General features: G+C 41.7%; 1 protein-coding gene across 3 annotated transcripts in view; it reads right to left on the bottom strand.

Moving 5' to 3' along the window:
- LOC121447466 (nuclear autoantigen Sp-100-like) overlaps positions 1–15,597 on the bottom strand; it is a 34,464-nt gene extending 18,867 nt beyond the window's left edge. For all 3 annotated transcript variants that reach the window (XM_041650737.1, XM_041650738.1, XM_041650739.1), the window contains exon 1: positions 15,507–15,597. In XM_041650737.1, coding sequence (XP_041506671.1) covers positions 15,507–15,562 — 56 coding nt within the window. In that variant the 5' untranslated portion in view covers positions 15,563–15,597. The remainder of the gene's footprint in view (positions 1–15,506) is intronic.
- Between the last annotated feature and the right edge of the window lie 562 nt (positions 15,598–16,159).

The following is a 16,159-nucleotide window of genomic DNA, read 5'->3' as shown; positions in this document are numbered from 1 at the left end:
TGCTACCATGACCAGGTTTTTAAAGGTTCTTTAAAGCTTGTGGTTGTTGAGGTCATCAGCCCTGGTGGAGAAGCTATGGCTATTGCTTTGATAAGTGCATATGATGTGTTTGTCAAATGAACTTCTAAATAACTGGTTTTGCCCACAGAATAGTGCTTCTGTTAGTTTTGGCTGGAGAAACCTCCTTTTACAATGGTCAGTGTGACTACAGAGACTCGTCATTGCTGTAGGTACTAAGAACAAATGGCTGTTGGACGCCATAAACAGGACATCTATAGCACCCCCTCCAATGCTCACAGAACATCTTGGGGGGAAAAGGGCAGAAAAAAAATATGAGGTAGAAGAGTGGGGAGGTGGAATATTGGCATGGTTATACTCTTAAATTCACAGCATCTATGACTGCCTACATAAGCTCTCCACAAGAAATCTCCACGAGATTGGGTTCTTCAACATTCTGCCATGGAGAGGGGAGAACACATGATGGCCTGCCCTTCCTAGGATAAATCCATCATTAGTGTTTGAACTGAGGAGACATTTTCCTCACTGGTGTAGCCACTGATAAGGTGTATGTGCTCCTGTAAGCAACCCTAAAAACTGACTGGGGCACAAAAAGACATGAAAATAGAAAGGAGCTAGTTGGGAGGACAAAAGGGATGAGTGAGAGATGAGATATCATGAAATCCTCTAGTATGTATTTAAAATGAAAAGAGTGCTGAAGAGATGGCTCAGTTGGTAAAATGCATCCAACACAAACATGTAAACCTGATTCTAATCCTCAAAACCCACATGTGGGGATGGAGGATGGTTTAGAGGTAAGAGTGCTTGCAAAGAAGTTATGGTCAGCTCCTAGCATCCTCATGATGGCTCACAACTGTCAGTAACTGTTCACAGGGATCTGACACCTTATCTGGACTTCAAAAACACCAGACACAAATATAGTGCATGTACATACATGTAGATAAAACATAAAATAAAATATAGTTTTAAAATATATGTATTTTTAAATGAAAAAGTTGCAGCACAAGAAGAAGAAGAAGAAGAAGAAGAAGAAGAAGAAGAAGAAGAAGAAGAAAAGATTGGTACTGGCATTAAAAAGAAAAACTACAGCTAGGCAGTGGTGACACACACTTTTAATCACAGTACTTGGGAGGCAAAGGCAGGCTGATCTCTGTGAATTTGAGGCCAGTGGGTCTACAAAGCAAGTTCCATGACAGCTAGGGCTGTTATACAGGGTAACCCTGCCTTGCAAGAAAAAAAGAAAGAAAGAAAGAAAGAAAGAAAGAAAGAAAGAAAGAAAGAGAGAGAAGGGAAGGAGGGAGAGAAATCAGACACATACACAAACAGCAGTGTTCACCTGTAATCCCAGTGCTAGGGAAGCAAAAATGGGAACCCCTGGGGCTTGCTGAACCACCAGTTGAGCCAAATCAGCAAGCAATCAGATGCAACAAAGCCCAGTCTCAAAAACTAAGGTGGAGAATGATTTAGGAATACAGCTGATAGTGACTTCTTAATGTGCACATATAGATACATGAATACACTGTGCACATATGTGGACAGACACACAAGACAGACACTGTTAAGAGGGTGAAAAGAAAGCTAGGCATTTTGGCTCTTGTGTATAATCCAAGAACAATGGTCTGCCCAGTCAGGAACTCTCCCAATATCCAGGTATGGTGAATAGGGAAGCAACATCCACAGTGCCAACCCAGGGTCTGTCTGACCCAGGGAGCCAGCAGGTGCAGCAGGAAAGAGCAAGACCATGCTGCTCTCTGACCCTGAGTAAGTCTGAGCAGATTAAGTCAGGCTCATCAGGTGTGGAGAAATGTAGGGAGGCTCCATGGAGGAGCTTCAAGTGTGGAAACATAATAACCCAGAGAGAATGGCTGTGGATTATAGAGGGCTAATTATGCTAGGACCTCCTGTCCATGCTTTGCACCCAACATTGACCTCTGAAGAAAGCAATTGATATAAATGGATGGAAACCCTTCCATGTTGTATTAGATCTCACTTATGTTCAACTTTAGTATCTTCTTAATTATAAATCTCTGGAATCATGTGACACTTGCTTAGAACAAATGAGAGCAGACTCTGAGACTGTGCCACCAAGGTTATCTTTGTTATGGGATGGTGGCTCAGGGTGTTACCTTGTCCTACTCATCCTCTGGTAGAGGTTTTGTTATATAGATGATGTAATGCTAGCCTCTGAGTGTTTGAAGATGTAATGATGTGGGAAGGTCATTTGTCAATCTGTTATTTCATTGGTTAATCAATAAAGAAAATTGCTTGGCCTGATAGGTCAGAAAATTAGGTAGGTTGAGTAGACAGAACAGAATGCTGGGAAGAAGGGAAGTGAGCCAGACGCCATGCCTCTCCTCTCCAGGGCAGATGCAATGGAGCCAGCCATCAGGTCAGACATGCTGAATCTTTCCCGGTAAGCCACCTTGTGGTGCTACACAGATTATTAGAAATGGGTTAATCAAGATGTGAGAGTTAGCCAATAAGAGGCTGAAACTAATGGACCAGGCAGTATTTAAATGAATACAATTTGTATGTTGTTATTTCAGGTGTAAAGCTAGCCTTGCAGGAGCTGAGCAGTATGAAAAACAGGCCTGCCCACTCGCCTCCTTACTATAATGTAGTAAGCCATTAGAGAGATATATGAATGCATCTAAGGGAAGAGGGATGGGATATCTGTCTGCACAATGTGCAAGGCCCAGACACAGCTGTAAAAGTCTTACAATATTATGGTCTGGTAAGATGTATATGATACCTGACAGTGTTACTGACAAAAAAATTTACAACAGACTGTGCTGATGAATATAAAGAAACTAGAGACAACCTGGGGACTCTTGGGATACTAGCAGATTTGCATATCCCATCTTGCCCAAGCTGCCCATCCTCTGTATAACTCAATAAAGAAAAATAAGTGTAATATAGGATCAGGTTAGAAAGGCTCAAGAGACTTTGGAGCAGGACAAGATCCCTGTAGGACAGGGCTAAAGAGCTGTGTCCCCCATTAACCCAGTGTCCCTTCTTGTTGGAAGTCACCAGGAATTCAGAAGGCTAGAGCTGGGGCCAATGGCAAAAGCAGCCTGAGCAGATGGTTCCAATAAGGTTTTGGTCTCAGTTATGGGAAGGAAAAGGAGCTCATTACACAGCACCAGATCAGCAACTGTGAGAGGTACATGAAGCATTACAACTGGAGGAACCTGTAGGGCAAAAGGTCTGAGTCCACATCTGAGTGAAAAAAAAAAAAAAACAGCAAAACCTACAAATCCCTGAGCATAAAAGCCCACCAATCCCTGAGCATGAAAACCCACCAACCCCTGAGCATGAAAACCCACCAATCCCTGAGCATGAAAACCCACCAACCCCTGAGAATGAAAACCCACCAACCCCTGAGCATAAAAACCCACCAATCCCTGAGCATAAAAACTCACCAATCCCTGAGCATGAAAACCCACCAATCACTGGGTTTGCCTTGAAATCTCACCACTCCCCACCCTGAGAATCTTCATCCTGGAAAACACCTCTCCTTCCTCCCACAAAAAAACTATATAATCCTGTTGCCTGCCAATTCCTGCTGCTTCTCTCCCAAGCTGAGGCAGGCACCATCCTCTTGTGTCTCTCCCCATAAATCCCGTATGTGAGGTTTGTTGTGTTGTGTGACTTTGTGGTATTCCTTGACTCTCAACTGCCAAGATGCCTTTCCTTTCAGAACTGCAACACTTGCAGAAAAGCCTTCCCCTTAAGAGCTGTGTAGCCTTCAGAAGCCTTTCCTTCAGAGCTGTAACACAGAATCTGTAACTGGTTCCATGCCAATGACTGTGAAAACAGTTTCTCCAATGAAGAGCTGGATTAAAGGCCAAACTACCTTCTTGTGTGGCACAGAATCAAACTCTGCAAAGGTGACAAGTACTCTTGCAACAGTAAAACGTAGTGTCTACAAGCTCCAGGACCAAAGCCCTTCAGGCAGCCCTAGGATCAGTGTCCTTTAAAGCCGTTGAACATCCCCCATTGACTGAACCAACAGCTAAAGAGTTAAAATACAAAAGGTACCTTATATGGGTGAGAAAAGAATGAACATCCTAATGCCAAGGATAGGCTACATCCCTGTGAGTTATTAGCCAGGGAAGCCTCTGGGGTCCCTCAAATCATATAGGCTACTGCTACTGCTGTTGGCTGTATACCAGTACTAAATGGAAAGCCCCTGTTGTTGAAGACACCACGTATGCATACTTTCACAATAAGGCATGAGAAATTAAGCTGTGACCAAACTGGAAACTCCCACCTGGCTGGCTGGTTTTCACAATGCCAGAAGGGGCCATGAAGCCTGCTAGTGGAGACCTGTCACCAACACTTCTGCTTGTTGAAATGCCGGCTTTCCAGCAAGGTGTGTCTGACTGTGCAATAGTGGCTCAGTTACCATGGAGAAGCCCGTCAGCCTCCCAGTCAGATTTAAGGCCCACTCCACAAAAGAGGGTTCATGTCTGGTACTGGAAGCCAGGGCAGAAACCTGCAGCTGAGGAAGTCATAGGTCCCAATGAGGAAGCAATTACTATGGCCTTTCTTGATGGATGTAATGAACAACCAACAGCTTCTGCTGTAGGATAGCCCCTCTGTAAGCTATAAATATGTTTTCTTTTATCATTGGTTAATAAAGAAGCTGATTTGGTCAATAGCTGATTTGGGAAATCCAAGCAGAGATACAGGAGAAAGAAAGCCAAGTCAGAGAGATGCGAGCAGCTGCCGGGAAAATAAGATGTGAGGTGGCAAGCCATGAGCCTCACAGTAAAATACAGAATAACAGAAATGGGTTAAGTTGTAAGAGCGTGTTAATTAATAATAAGTCTGAGCTAATGGGCCAAACAGTTTGTAATTAATATTCAGCCCCTGAGTGGGTATTTTAAAAGCAGCTGCAGGATTAGAAACCTCCAGCTACAGCCTTCTAAATAGATTGCTGTTGTCAGCTTCAATTCATAACTACGGATGAAGTTCCAGAGAGCAAGTGAGTGTCACTGTGGCATGGTGGCCTGTTGCTTAGCCACAGATAGACATCTGTAGTCACCCCCTCCAATGCTCAGGGATCATAGAAAGAAGGGAGTGGAAAGAGTGTAATAGAAGAGCTAAGGAAAGGGTGGAATGTTGTATAATAGTTTCCTTGGAGATTGAAACAGTCTATCCTGCAGGAAAACTCCTTAAGCAAGAAGGTAAACAACTCAAAATAACTTCAGAAAATCCCTGAAATTCACCAGATTCACTCAGCCTCCCCCTACTAGTCGTCAATGAAAACTGAGAGTCCTGCTCAGAGGAAGTGAAGCTGAGCTGTGAAGAAGACTCTCAGAATATAAAGGTAGAAAAGGACTGATTGATGCTGCGACCAGACAGCTTCTTAGAAGAAACAGAAACCAGCTGAGCTGCCTGGAAAAGCTTTAGACCAACTGAGGCCCCAGAAAAGGACAGTCTCCAACATGTTGAGCGGCCTGCAGGTTCCCAGCTTTGTGAGCTGCTGGCTTTGTTGGGGTATGGTTTGGTGATACAGTTGTCTTTGAGGCATTTCTGCTCCTGCACCTTACCCCTCACCCATGTTCCCATAAGTGACCCCAATAAAACTCATTGGTTCACCAAGTTGGACTTTGGTGGTATCCATACACTTTGGTCGGTCATGGATTCTGTGATGGTGAACATTATGTTCAGAGGATAAATTTACAGTGCTAGACTTGTAAAAGCAAAATTGTTTTTAGCTTGTATAAGCCATGAGGAAGTTGCTTCTACCTTGAATGTACTCTGTCAGCTGGCAGGGAATGGAAGACTTCCTGGGGTAATTGAGCTATTCTTTTTGTTTTGTCTTTGGAGACAGGGTTTCTCGGTATAGCCCTGACTTTCCTGGAACTCACTGTGTAGAGCAGGTTGGCCTTGAACTCAGATATCCTGCCCGAGTGCTGGGATTAAAGGCCTGTGCCATCACCACCTGGCTTGCTGAAAAATATTTCACTGCCTCAGCTATTCCTACAAGGTAATAGGTCACAAGATTGAACAGACTGACTGCTAAATTCCAATTCTGTATGAAATACTTGCTTGGGTGACTGAAATACTTCCTGGGCATCTGTTACTAAATCAAGCCTTGCCTAGACCCAGTCAGGATATGAGTTGATTTGACTCCCCCAAATTACAACTTTAGGGTTTTTGCCTTTATGATCCTGGGACTAATAATAACCAGGGCCTTGTTCTGATTCAATCCAGGCCGGTTTCTTTCTTTCTTTCTTTCTTTCTTTCTTTTTTCTTTTCTTTTCTTTTTTTGAGAAAAGGTTTTATGAGAAAGGGTTTCTCTGTGTAACAGTCCTAGCTGTGCCAGAACTCAATCCTGTAGATCAGGCTGGCCTCAAACTCAGAGATCTGTCTGCCTCTGCCTCCTGAGCGCTGGGATTAAAGGCGTGCGCCACCACCTGGCTCTGATCAGTTTCTTTGTTTGTTTGTTTGTTGTTTGTTTTTTGGTTTTGGGTTTTTCATTGTACTTCCACTTCCACTTTATTTTACAGATTACACAAATCCCCTCTCATTTATGAGGTTTAAATGTCTAGAACAAAAGCCAAATGTTCTTTCACTGAGCTACACTTATCCCTTTACAGATGATGAGCTCCGAACCAAATGTTTGAATAGAAGATGAAAGAAGAATACAGCACATTCCCCGTGAGCTAGATTATTCTCTCAACAAATGATTCAGGTCTCTTCCAGCTTATCCATCACTGGTCCCTTGTCTTCCCTTTCCCTATTTTATTCTCATTGTAATTCCACATCCTGTCACCCTGACCTTGGGCCTGACCCACTTACTCCTGAGTTACTACAACAGCCTCCTTGGAATTCTACTTCATTCTCCTGGGGCAGCCTTTACCACGCCCCTGTAAAATCTTTCACAGGCTGTCACAAAATAAAACTTCATCTGTTGACTTCAAAATCATACATTGTGAGTTGCCTCTGTTGAACTTAATTGACCCGGTTCCCAACATTCATCTCTTTTCCAAAGAGTCACTGGCCAGTTTCTTAATTAGAAAAAAAACAAAAACAAAAAAAAAAAAACCTGGCAGGATCGAGACAGAGATATCTGTGGGAGCAAAATGACTGAAGCCAGTGACCTCCGTGGGAACAGGACCTCTACTGGAGTAGGCCAGCACCAACCACCTCTGCAGGACCAGACCTGAGGCAGCAACCTCCATGGGAACAGGCCCACCACAGCAACCTCCATGGGAGCAGGCCTAAGCAAGCTACCTCTGTGGGATAAGGCCCAAGTAACCTCCAAGTTTGCAAAGCAACCTCCGGGAATATCGAGCAACCTCTGAGAATGCCAAGTGACCACCAGGATGACTGGAACCATGGCCAGACTCCACCATGAGGAGCAACCATCTGAGTCTTGGATCCACTAGTACTTGGATGAGTAATCACCAGAGACAAGGCCCCAGCTACACCAATCAGAGGAAAAGATGGTTAGACAAGGTAAAAACATACTCAACACCACAAAGAGCAACACGACATCAAGGAAAACTAGTGGCTCTAAAACAGCAAAAATTGAACACCCCAATAAAGATGAAGCAGAAGAAAATGACCTAAAAAATAACTTTAGGAGAATGTTTGAAGCCCTTAAAGAGGAAATGAAAAATTCTCTCAAAGAAATGGAGAAAAGGGGGCTGGAGAGATGGCTCAGAGAGTAAGAGCACTGGCTGCTCTTCCAGAGGTCCCGAGTTCAATTCCCAGCAACCACATGGTGGCTCACAACCATCTGTAATGAGACCTGGTGCCTTCCTTGCCAGCAGTACATTGTATGCTTAATAAATAAATAAATCTTTTTTTAAAAAAAGAGCAGCAAGGGCTTTTTTTAAAAAAAGAAAGAAAGAAAGAAAGAAAGAAAGAAAGAAATGGAGAAAAAAGCCGGGCGGTGGTGGTGCACACCTTTAATCCCAGCACTCGGGAGGCAGAGGCAGGTGGATCTCTGTGAATTAGAGGCCAGCCTGGTCTACAAGAGCTAGTTCCAGGAGAGGAACCAAAAAGCTACAGAGAAACCCTATCTTGAAAAATCCAAAAAAAAAAAAAAAGAAAGAAAGAAAGAAAAAAAAGAAATGGAGAAAAAGAAGAACAAAAAAACTGGAAGAAATTAACAGATCCCTTAAAGAAAACCAAGAAAAAGCAATCAAACAAGTTAAACGATTAAAGACTTGAAAACCAAACTAGAGACAATAAAGAAAATACAAACCAAAGGAATTCTGAAAACAGAAAATATGAGAAAATGATGAGGAACCACAAATGCAAGCATAAACAGCAGAATACAGGAGACAGAAAAAAGAATCTCAAGTATTGAAGATACGATAGAGGAAATAGACTCATCAGTCAACGAAAATGTTAAATCTAACAAAAGCTTAACACAAAATATCCAGGAAATATGGGACACCATGAAAAGACCAAACCTAAGAATAATAAGGATAGAAGAAGGAGAAGAAATTCAACTCAAAAACACCGAAAATATATTCATATAAGAAAATCATAGAAGAAAACTTTCTCAACCTAAATAAAGAAATACATATGAAGATACATGAAGCTTACAGAACACCAAATAGACTGAACAAAAAAAGTCCTCTCACCACATAATAATCAAAAAATCAAAACACTAAACATATAGAATAAAGAATATTAAGAGCAAAAGAAAAGGGGAAAGGAACATATAAAGGTAGACCTATCCGAATTACACCTGACTTCTCAATAGGAACAATGAAAGCCAGAAGGTCTTGGTAAATAAAGCCTTATACAGACATTAAGAGACCATGGATGCCAGCCCAGACTACTATACCCAGAAAAATCTTGAATCTCCATAGGTGGAGAAAACAATATATTCCATGACAGAACCAGATTTAATCAATACCTAGCCACAAACCCAGACCTACATAAAGTACTAGAAGGAAAACTCCAACCCAATGAACTTTGCTACATCCACAAAAACACAGACAATAGATGGTCACACAGCAACAAATCCCAAAGAAGGGGAAAACACACACAATAACATCACTAACAATGAAAACTAAAATAAGAGGAATTAGCAATCACTGGTCATTTATATTCCTTAATACAAATGGATTCAATTCACCTATAAAAAGACACAGGCTAAAAGATTGATTATGGAAACAGAATCCCTCCTTCTGCTGCATACAAGAAACACACCTCACTCTCAAAAACAGACATCACCTTGGAGTAAAGGGTTGGGAAAAAAATTTTTCAATCAAATGGACCTAAGAAACAGTCTGGTGTAGTATCCTAATATCTAACAAAACAGACTTCAAATTAAAATCAATCAAAAGAGACAAAGAAGGACATTTCATACTAGTCACAGGAAAAATCCATCAAGAAGAAACCTCAATATTGAATACCAAATACAAGGGCACCCTCATATGTAAAAGAAACACTACTGAAGCTTAAATCACACATTACATCCCACACACTAATTGTGGGAGACTTCAACACCCACTTTCACCACTGGACAGGTCTGTCAGACAAAAAATTAACAGAGAAATAAGTCCATTTGAGTCATAACAGATGTTATGACTCAAATTGACTTAACAGACATCTATAAAACATTCTATCCAAACATAAAGGAATATATCTTCTTCTCAACACCTCATGGAACCCTCTCTAAAACTGACTGTATACTAGGTAACAAAGCAAACCTCAACAGATAAAAAAAAAATTGTAATAACCCCATGTATCTTATTGGATCACCATGACTTAAAACTAGAATTCAACAGCAATACTAATTTCAGAAAGCCCACAAACACATGGAAATTAAACAGAGCTCACCTGAATCACCAATGGTTCAAGGAAGAAATTAAAGACTTTCTAAAATTCAATGAAAATGACCACACAACATACCCAATTTATGGGACACAATGAATGCAGTGTTAAGAGAAAAGTTCATAGCATTAAATGTCTAAATAAAGAAGCTGGAAAAATTTCACACTAGTAAGCTAACAGAACACTTGAAAACTCTAGAACAATAAGAAGCAAACTTACCCAGGAGGACTAGATGGCAGGAAATAATCAAATTGAGAGCTGAAATCAACAAAATAGAAACAAAGAAAACAATACAAAGAATCAATGAGAAAAAGGGAGTTGGTTCTTCAACAAAATCAATAAAATAGACAAACCTTTATCCAATCTAAGAAAAAAGCAGAGAGAGAATATCCAAATTAACAAAATCAGAAACAAAAGGGGAGACATAACAACAGACACAAAGGAAATCCAGAGAATTATCAAGTCATACTTCAAAAACCTGTACTCCACTAAATTGGAAAACGTAAAGGAAATGGACAATTTTCTGGATAAATATCACTTTCCAAAATTAAATAAAGACAAGATAAGCAAATTGAATAGACCTATAGCTGCTAAAGAAATAGAAACAGTCATCAAAAGTCTCCCAACCAAAAAAAAAAAAAAAAAAAAAAAAAAAAAAAAAGCCCAGGACCACATGGTTACAGCTCAGAATTCTACAAGACTTTCAAAGGAGAACTTTGAAACTCCTCAAATTGTTCCACACAATAGAAACAGGAGGAACATTGCCAAACCCGTTTTACAAGACTACAATTACCCTGATACTCAAACCACACTAAGACATTACTAAGAAAGAGAATTACAGACCAATCTCACTCATGAACATTGATGTAAAAATTCTCAATGAAATACTGGCAAACCAAATCCAAGAACACGTAAGAAAAATCATCCACCATGACCAAGTAGGCTTTATCCCAGAGATGCAGGGATGGTTCAAAATATGAAAATCTATCAATGTAATCCACCATAAAAAACAAATTGAAAAAACAAAAAACAAAGTCATCTCATTAGATCCTGAAAAGCCTTCAACGAAAATACAACATCACTTCATGATAATTCATGATAAGGGTCTTGGAGAGAGCAGGGATACAAAGAGCATACCTAAACATAATTAAGGCACTATACAGCAAGCCAACAGCCAACATCAAACTAAATAGAAACTCAATGTGATCCCACTGAAATCAGGAACAAGACAAAGTTGTTCATTCTCTCCATATCTATTCAATACAGTTCTTGAGGTTCTAGCTAGAACAAAAAGACAACAAAAGGAAATCAAGGGGATACAAACTGGAAAAGTAGTCAAACTCACTATTTGCTGATGATATGATAGTTTGCATAAGCAACCCCAAAATTCTATCAAGGAACTTCTACAACTCATAAACACTTTCAGTAATGTAGCAGGATATAAGATTAACTAAAAAAAAAAAAAAATCAGTAGTCCTCCTGTATACAGATGATAAATGGGTTGAGAAAGAAATCAGAGAAGCATCATCCTTCACAACAGCCACAAATAACATAAAATATCTTGAAGTAACTCTACCCAAACAAGTGGAAGGCCTGTATGACAAGAACTTTAAATCTTTGAAGAAAGAAATTGAAGAAGACACCAGAAAACAGAAAAATCTCCGGTGCGTTTGGGTAAAAATGGTAATTTTACCAAAAGCAATCTACAGATTCAATGCAATGCCCATCAAAATCCCAGTAAAATTCTTCGCAGACCTTGAAAGAACAATACTCAGCTTCATATGGAAAATCAAAAAACCCAGGGTAGTCGAAACAATCCTGTACAATAAAGGAACTTTTGCAGGCATCACAATCCCTGACTTCAAACTCTACTACAGAGCTACAGTTCACAGCCTGGTATTGGCATGAGAACAGACAGGAGGACCAATGGAACTGAATAGAAGACCTGGATATCAGTCCACATACTTACAAACACCTGATTTCTGACAAAGAAGCAAAAAAATATAAAAATAGAAAAAGAAAGTACATGGAATAAATGGTGCTGGCATAACTGAATATCAACATGTAGAAGAATGAAAGTAGATCCATATCTATCACCACGCACAAAACTCAAATCCAAATGGACCAAAGACCTCAATATAAAACCAACCACAATGAACCACACAGAAAAGAAAGTGAGAAGTACACTTTAACTCATTGGCACAGGAAACCACTTCCTAAATATAATCCCAGTAACATAGACTCTCAGAGCAACAATTAATAAATGGGATCTTCTGAAACTGGGAAGCTTCTGTAAAGCAAAGGTCATGGTCAATAAGACAAAATAACAGCATACAGAATGGGAAAAGGTCTTCACTAACCCCACATCAGGCAGAGGACTGATCTCCAAAATGAAAAAAAAAAAAAAACCTGAAGAAATTGGTCATCAAAAGAACAAATAAACCAATAAAACAAAATGGGGTACAGACCTAAACAGAGAACTCTCAACAGAGGAATCTAAAATGGCTGAAAGACACTTAAGGAAATTGCTCAACATCCTTAGCCATCAGAGAAATGCAAATAAAAACAACTCTGAGATTCTATGTTATACCTGTCAGAATGACCAAGATCAAAAACACTGATGACAATTTATGCTGGAGAGGGTGTGAGGTAAAGGGAACGCTCCTACATTGCTGGTAGAAGTGCAAACAGGTAGAGCTACTTTGGAAATAAGTATGTCGATTTCTCAGAAAATTAGGAAACAACCTATCTCAAGACCCAGCAACACTACTTTAGGGTATATACTCCAAGGATGCTCAATCATACCACAAGGACATGTGCTCAACTATGTTTGTAGCAGCATTATTTGTCATAGCCTGAACCTGGAAACAACCTAAATGTTGTTTCAAAGAAGATGTGGTACATTTACACAATAGAGTACTACACAGCAGTAAAAAGTAATGACATCTTAAAATTTGCAGGCAAATGGATGGATCTAGAAAACATCATATTGAGTGAGGTAACCCAGACTCAGAAAGACAAATGTAATATGTACTCACTCATAAGTGTCTTTTAGATATAAAGCAAAGAAAAACCAACCTACAATTCACAACCCCAGAGAACCTAGACAACAAAGAGGACCCTAAGAGAGATATACATGGATCTAATCTACATGGGAAGTAGAAAAAGACAAGACCTCCTGAGTAAATTGGGAGCATGGGGACCATGGAAGAAGATAGGAGGGGTAGCGGGAGGAAGGGAGGGGAGCAGAGAAAAGTATGTGGTTCAATAACATCAATAAATAAAAGAACTCTCTTTACTAAAACAAAAACTGGAGTCACACTGGTGAATCTCTGAAGGACTGCTGACCCGGGACAGGTTCCCTATCTGATGACGTGTTGTACGTCCCCAGGAAATGTTTTGTCACACAAAAGCCTCACTTCAGGATCAAGAATCACAAATAATGGCTGCTGAGGGAGGTTGACCCAATCTTTTCCAGGGACTGGCTTCCTGGTAGGTCATCTGATCCCAAGTGGTCAGCGCTAAACACATAGACACGGGAGCAACACTGAGTGGACTCAGCAGGCCGTGTGTGTGTGTGTGGTGTGTGTGTGTGTGTGTGTACATACATATACATACCTACATACATGTAAAGGGCTCTATAGACTGGAGCATGGCAAACATGGCTCTGGCAGGCCTTGCCCTTCCCCCTTCATTCCTGAAGCTAGCCACCAAGATCCTTGCTTGACTACTTCTCCTCCTGAGGCTAACCATCAAGGTCTAGCTATCAAAGTATTAAACTCCAGCAATCAAAAGTTCCCTTCGGCTACCCTAATTTACATGCCCAATCAAAATAAATCAATCTATTATACCACAGGGTTTTCTATTTTCCCTTTATAAACCATTTGCCTATGGACCACAACTATCTCCTCCTCTATACAGAGGCAGTCCTTTGTCCCTCCCGGGCAAATATCCCTTCCCATCTCCCTTGCCCTTTTTCTCCCCTCTCCTTTGTCTCTTATTCCTTGCCCTTTGTCCCTCTGGGACAAATCTCCTTTGTGCTGAAAACTTAGTCTTGGGTCCTGTTCCAGTTTTGGTCCTTTTAAGGTAGGTAGATAGACAGACAGACAGAGAGACACAGATGATAGATATATTCAGATATATGTGTAACAATAATAATGAAAGAGGAAGAGGCCAATACTTAACAAGGGAGTAAGAGGAACAGGAGAGAGGGAAGAATAGAAATGATGTAAATACTTATGTAAGAAGCTCAATAACACTAAAATATTACATTTAGTCATAACCTCCCTGCTGTAAATGTACCTGTGTCTGCAAATGTTTCTCTGGGCTTTGGCTTCCTTCTCTCCAATCCATCTGTTACTCCCTAGACCAGAACCCCACTGCCTTAATAACTGTAGGTTTAAAGTATGTTTCAAACACTGGGGGCGGGGGAGTATGAGCTGTCCATCTTTATTCTTCTCCAGGATTGTTCTGCCCCATCAGGGACCCCTACGGTCCCATAAGACTCTGAGGGTCAGGGCTCCCATTTGTGTAGCGGAGACAAAATCGATTAGAAGCTAAAAGGTAGGGTGAGAGGGGTGTTGGAATTTCTATAGCGGTTGTGTTGAATCTGTAATCATTCGGGTAGTGTCGACAGAGTGAGCATAGCTGGAGAAACGCCAAAAGTGGCCCAGTCAGAGCAAAGACTTGGCAGACATTCGACAAAAATCAAAAAAGCCCAGCATTCTATTCTGTGGGGTTATAGGGTCTACAAAGAAACATTGCCCCCAAAATAATACTGGGTGTTGGCAAAGCAAGATTTCCGGGGTCCCCGCCCTCCTCCCTTGATTAGGCCACAACTGGGCGTGGGGGTGAGGTGAGAAGCCTGAAGTTGAGTGCACTTGAAACTTAACAGTTTAACAGAAAATGAAACAAGGAATTAAATTTGGGCAAAGCGAAAGTGCCCTTAGCTCTTAAAAGAAAGAATTACTGGAGTCTTTTCCTGAACCCCAAAGGACAGCCGCTGTTACAAGTAACACCTTGAGTATTCCCCCACCCCCACCCCCCACCCCATCCCGCCTGGTGTCACCGTCGCCGCAGGGGGAGGAGCAAGGAGGGGCACTAACTGGAAATCAGCAGCGGTCCCCTGGGAGCAGATCCTCCCCTCCGGTACTACCCCCTCCCTCCCTGGTGGCTCTGACCTCAGGCGGAGTAGCTCCTAAGAAAAGACCTGGTTGGCAAATGGCTCCTGCCCTGACTTCCTTGCAGGGTGCAGGACATGGCGGCCCAGAGTGTACCACTTCGTAATCCTTTAAGATGAACAACGAGAAAAAGATCTTTCAAGAGAATTCCCTACCACCAATGTTTCCCTGGGAGTTTCATCAGGGAAGAATGATAGACTCAGCCTAAGAGAGGAAGCTCGAAGTCAGCTCACCCTCAGAGGAACTCTGTCTCAAACCATCATCCCTCTATCCGCCCGTTTGTTCATTTTCCCCCAAAGCACCTCGCAGGCAGTCTAACAGCCCCTCCCCTCTCCTCCAATAGGTATCAAGGCCAGCACCCTATCCCCACATTAACCTGTCTGCTGTCTGACTATTTCATAGACTCAGTTAAGAAGTCCTCAGCCTCACTTCCCCTACGCTCTCCCTCCATCCTTTGCCGCCCCAGCGCCTCCCAGCTCCTCCCCAGTTAGCCACCTTGGGTCTCGGGAATCCTCAGGGAATGCGGCAGCCTTCCTCCTGACGAGAGTCATGGCAAGTACAGAGAACAGAACTTAGAAAGAAAGCTAGGACCTACGGCTGGGTGGAGTTTAGTAGGAGAGAGAGGGAAAACGTTTGTGAAATTTGCATTTGACCCACCGCTTCTTTCTCTGAAGAACTTGGGTACCCCTTCCCTCTCACGCGTTTCTGCAAGTCTATACTGTCCTCTCGTGGCATTACTTTGTTACTGCAAGTCTCCTATCGGATCATAAACATTTTTTTCATTTTTTTTCCGTTTATTTATTTATTAAAGATTTCTGTCTCTTCCCCGCCACCTCCTCCTATTTCCCTCCCCCTCCCCCAATCAAGTCCCCCTCCCTCATCTGCTCTAAGAGCTATCAGGATTCCCTGCCCATTGGGAAGTCCAAGGACCACCCACCTCCATCCAGGTCTAGTAAGGTGAGCATCCAAACTGCCTAGGCTCCCACAAAACCAGTACGTGCAGTAGGATCAAAAACCCATTGCCATCGTTCTTGAGTTCTCAGTAGTCCTCATTGTCCTTTATGTTCAGCGAGTCCAGTTTTATCCCAGGCTTTTTCAGACCCAGGCCAGCTGGCCTTGGTGAGTTCCTGATAGAACATCCCCATTGT

The sequence above is a fragment of the Microtus oregoni genome, unplaced genomic scaffold (assembly GCF_018167655.1).
Source record: "Microtus oregoni isolate MIOR12 unplaced genomic scaffold, Mior012 000004F_ref0000308, whole genome shotgun sequence".
Lineage (NCBI taxonomy): Eukaryota > Metazoa > Chordata > Mammalia > Rodentia > Cricetidae > Microtus > Microtus oregoni.
Note: the sequence above shows the minus strand (reverse complement) of the source record. Positions and strands in the feature narration are given on the sequence as shown.